The sequence below is a fragment of the Macrobrachium rosenbergii genome, chromosome 17, assembly GCF_040412425.1.
Source record: "Macrobrachium rosenbergii isolate ZJJX-2024 chromosome 17, ASM4041242v1, whole genome shotgun sequence".
Lineage (NCBI taxonomy): Eukaryota > Metazoa > Arthropoda > Malacostraca > Decapoda > Palaemonidae > Macrobrachium > Macrobrachium rosenbergii.
In genome coordinates this window covers 13,648,770-13,653,769 of record NC_089757.1, presented here as the reverse complement: position 1 = coordinate 13,653,769, position 5,000 = coordinate 13,648,770, and the positions used below count along the sequence as shown (strand labels likewise).

The following is a 5,000-nucleotide window of genomic DNA, read 5'->3' as shown; positions in this document are numbered from 1 at the left end:
GACAGTGGCAGGTGTTCTAAATTTCCTTGTGTGTGTGTGTGCATATATATATATATATATATATATATATATATATATATATATATATATATATATATATATATATATACATATATATATATATATATATATATATATACATCTATATATAAAAGAAAACTCTTAACAACAAGAAATATGCAGGGAAAAGAAGAAACTTAATTCGTGTTAGCCTAAAATAAGTCCTCGGTACAGACACTTCCAAATCACCAGCCTATGGAGCCACAACGGGAGCAACAATGACAAGAACAGCCGAGGTTTTTTTTTTTTTTTTTTTTTTTTTTTGTTTGCCTCTAATGGAGTACTTGAACGCCCGGAACAAAATACGCAGGTAATAAGACTCGAGATGACAGTTTAATCCCGCCCTCATCTGGGCATCTCATTCCGGGAGTCTCTTATCGCTCTCCAGGATTTATCACACAAATTTTATAGGTCTTCACGCGGGGACTCGTAAAATTTTATAAGATGCGAAACGACTCCAGGCCTCCTGCCACAGGGAGCCCCTCTCTCGCGTTTTGTTTGTTCTCCCGTTTAGCTTTGTTTGATGTTCTCGCTCTTATTTCACCGTTATAGGGGATTTTTGTATTTTCAAAGGAGGTCAAAAGGGAAGGGCAATAATGTGCTTATGAAACCCGGCTAAAAAAACATATGAAAAATTACTTGAAAAAGTGTAGTTGGCCTCTTCTCAAGAAGATGGAATGATACTGGAGTCTGGAAAAATCGAAAGAAGGAAGAGTTCCAAACGCTGGCAGTTGTGGAAAAGAAAGTGGAAACTGAACCGTATAAGAACGACATGAAAGTCAGCGTTAGAATAATTATAAAATTATCCTCTAAACGTAAAGGAAAATGCATATAAAAAGTATTCTCAGGCACAACTTGAAAGAAAAAAAAACATAAAAAAATAACGAAAATAACTATAACAGTGGGGTGAACGAGTAACATCCAGCACTTAGTAAACAAAGCCACCGTCACATGGACGACAATAAAAACCAAAAAAAGAGAGAGAAAAAAGAAACAGTGATGAAAACGAGCAATGTCTGGCACTTACCTTTCATGACGAAGACAACAGTCGTCCTTGTGGGTCCGTAAGAGCACCGCAGGACCGCCAGAGTGTCATTCACAGAGGCACCCGAGGGCCATTTGGGAGTCGGTCGAGGTAGTGGTTTTGCGGGCCGTGTTTTCCCCGACGATTCTGATGATATTTGAGAAGAAGAAGAAGAAGAAGAAGAAGAAGAAGAAGAAGAAGAGGAAGAAGAAGAAGAAGGGAGTGGGGAGGGCGTGGAGGGTGAGCTCCTCCGGTTCTCCAGTTCCTGCGAATGATTCGTCGAAATATTTCGCCGTTTTCCGGAGACAGAAGAGTAGGGACGCGTAGACAGCAGTTGTTGGGCCAAGGGACGGGTTGTTGGAGGCGCAGGGACTGAGGGAGATGCGGGTGGCGTGTTCAAGGATTGAGACAGAGGCACGGAGGACAGAACCACAAATGAAGGGGAAGTGACATAGACGGAAGGCGACGACGGTTGCTCCTCTTGGTTTCCCAATGATGACGGAAACGCGCTGTACGCTGGTGTCGGTGATGATGATGGATAGACAGTAGAGAACTCCATCTGTCCAGCATGTTTAATAGAGTGATCGTTGTCGTCGTTCTGGACAGAAGGTAAAGCAGAAGTGGCAGATGGAGACTGGAAATCAGAGCCGTCGTCTGACGATGTCCTTACAGACAGCGTCAGTTTTTCTCCCTCAACGCTGTAACTGCAAAGAGAAAATCGGATAAAATATATCACTGTTTACGATACAAACAACTCACGCACACTTTAGTACTATACACCCCTACATGTCACTCCAATTTAACTATCTATATAACAACAGAAACAATTCTTATCTCCTTTTCTTTCTCTCAACACAGACAGACATACACACAAACACGCTAAATAATACTACAAATGGTAACAAAGAGTAGGAACTCCCTTTTTACACCAAGCCCACCCCGGAACACAGTTTTAATGATGCGCCATGACCGCTAAATACCTGCTGGTACATTTCCACATAATTACTAAGAGGATGAGGGAAAATAAACAGCTTGGAAAGCAAACAGTCCTCCTCAGGAAAAGAAATGTTTTTATCTTTTATTTGTTACTTTTCATTTGTTTGTAATCTCTCTTTTCACAGCTCGTCATTCTATTGAAAAGGCGTATGCTTTGCAAGGTAATGGCCTTTTTAGATTTATTATATGTGAATGTTTGCGTATTCTAGATAATAATAATAATAATAATAATAATAATAATAATAATAATAATAATAATAATAATAATAATAAAAATGACGATGATGTTGATGACGATACATCTTTAATTGCGTTTGTTATTAATGAGAATCTAATCACTCCCTTGGGGGTAACTACCAATAGCATACTAATGCCACTGATAGTTACTAATGGCTTTAGTATACCACTGAAGTCTAATGATATCCTTTATGGAAATTATTTATTTTGATCAGTAAATAACTTAACGACACAGTCAACTGCTATAACTGCTCTCTTGCAGCTTAAGCGTTAGTGTTACGAAAACTTACAAATTGAACTACATTTATTCCAGAACATGACAGACACTAGAATTCGAAGAAGAGAAAAAAGAAGAAAGAGATAAAGCCAGTAGGATTCTGATAAAAATAAGAGGAAGAAGAGCCGAGGGGGAGGAAGTCAGGAAAAACAAGCGCAAGAGAATACTCTCAAAATCGTTCAAAAACATATAATTCTGGTATCTATTTCCCTAATAGGACTTGAGGTTACGAAGATTAAAATATGCGATTCACAAATCAGCCGCATGAGGGCAGGCAGGAGGTACAAAAACAAAAAGCCGCGTAACTTTCGGACGAAGTTTCCGTTCTTTTTACACGGAGAACCGCACTCATTACAGAAACAGATAAATAAAAGAAGTAAAACAGGAAGTAAGAGAAAATAGCCCGTAAGGAGTTTCCATTCCTTTTACAAGCAGAACTACACTCATTACAGAAGCGGATAAATAAGGGAAGAAGAGGAGGGAGGGAGAAAAAGTCAGTAACTCTAGCGTAAGTGCATGAGAAGAACAGGAAAGAGGTTCTCTGTTAAGTGAAAACGTTATTATTCTCGGTGAAATGTGTGTTATTTCTCGTTAAATGGCCTCCGGGCCTGAACGCAGCGGAAGAAAGTTTTCTTTTGGGTTTTCTCTGGGAAGTTATACTTTTGCTTTCTCTCCACTTCAAGCAGAAAAAATAACAGGAGGTTTATTGTAAAATGAGCCATGGTAATAATTCTCCTATAGTTAGCATAGTCGTTTTTATTATCATATTACAACTACAGTATAAACTTACGTTCGGTATGTTACATTACTAAATATCATCACATTTCTATTATATCTATACTCAGTGCTATCGTATTTATCAATAATAACGTTACCATTCATAATTTTACTCTGTTTAATAAAGTGTTTAATATTACTGTCATTATTACTTAATCTTTGTCCCCCTAATCTTTTATCCTTTTATCCTTCAGACGGCAAGTCTATATCTGGCATGCAGCTTTAGAATCCTTTTACTCCTTCCGTTTTCCATGACTTATGATCACCCTCCATTCCACAAATTAGTCTTTCTTTCCATATTATCTTCCGGCCTGGGCTAGATAAACGAGTAGGGTTCCCGTCCCAGTGTCCTCACATTTCAAAATATTCGAGTGATGATTAATTATATGACAACGATTTAAGACCCAGAGTCTGTTTCTTCTGGAGCTGAGGGTAAACACCAGCAGCAGATATCACCGAAGCTTCCATCTCGTTGCTGATTGGGCGATGTATGGCGGGTAAAGAATAGCATGAGCTTCCGCTAATCACAACTGGCTTCAGTGGTAGCGACTGTTGGTATTTACTGAAAGTCCCAAAAGTCAAAAGGCCTACTGTACATATGCATATCGTATGGCATTGGTTATTCAAGCGAAGCATTAAACAGAATTTAGTGTCAAGTGAAGAAAGAAGTATTCCGAAACAAACAACAAACCCTAGCGGTATGGTGCAATCGGCAATGGATGGTAACCGTGCCAAAAAGACAAGAAAGTAAAAATCACAACAAAAACGTGTCGCAAAATATAGCCAACTAGAGCAGGTGGCAATGGGACGTGATGAGGCCCGAAACTGCAACTTTTAATTTTTCACGTACTGAATTATTAACTATCATTAATAATACATGAAGAGAACTGAATATTAATTACAATAGAGCGTTTAAATGTTCAAGCGTAAGTTCAAACATCTCCCTTGAACTTTCGACCTTTGGTCGAGCGGCTGAATAAGGTCCATTGGGGAAATAAAGACTATTTATATAAAAAGAGTATTAGTTTTTTTTTCTATTTTTATAACAAATGCACTGGGAATCATGGCTGCTAATAATCCCTCGGTAAATTCGCTGTTATTACGAAATATAACAATAGAGTTTGTCAGATGAATACTGGGTTTTCTCTGCAAAAATAATATGAATAATGAATGATATATAAATACTGTCCGTCGTGATTTTAATATTTAAAATATATAAAAAACGTTCAATTTCCATTTTATTCGTCCCTTTTTTCCTATATTTTGCATTCACAGGAGCCGCTGCCAAATGTTAAAATTGATGATGAAATCGCAGCTTGTCTGTTTGTGGGCGTGCGAGCATTAGTTTGCTGTGGAAGATTTTGCTGCGCTAGTGATCACATGGGTCTACGAATCTCTCTCTCTCTCTCTCTCTCTCTCTCTCTCTCTCTCTCTCTCTCTCTCTCTCTCTCTCTCTCTCGCCACTCTTCTTGTTTTACTGACTTTTTTTCTCTCTCTCTCGTTTTATTTTCTCCCTCTCTCTTCCCTCTACTCCCTTCCTTTTTCCCCGCCCTCTGTCTGTCTGTCTGTCTGTCTCTCTCTCTCTCTCTCTCTCTCTCTCTCTCTCTCTCTCTCTCTCTCTCTTCCCTC

General features: G+C 38.7%; 1 protein-coding gene across 1 annotated transcript in view; it reads right to left on the bottom strand.

Moving 5' to 3' along the window:
* The window catches only part of LOC136847750 (cell adhesion molecule Dscam2-like), a 291,762-nt gene that overhangs the window by 279,336 nt on the left and 7,426 nt on the right, over window positions 1-5,000 (bottom strand). The window contains 1 exon segment of the mRNA XM_067119627.1: window positions 1,088-1,788. Coding sequence (XP_066975728.1) covers window positions 1,088-1,788 — 701 coding nt within the window.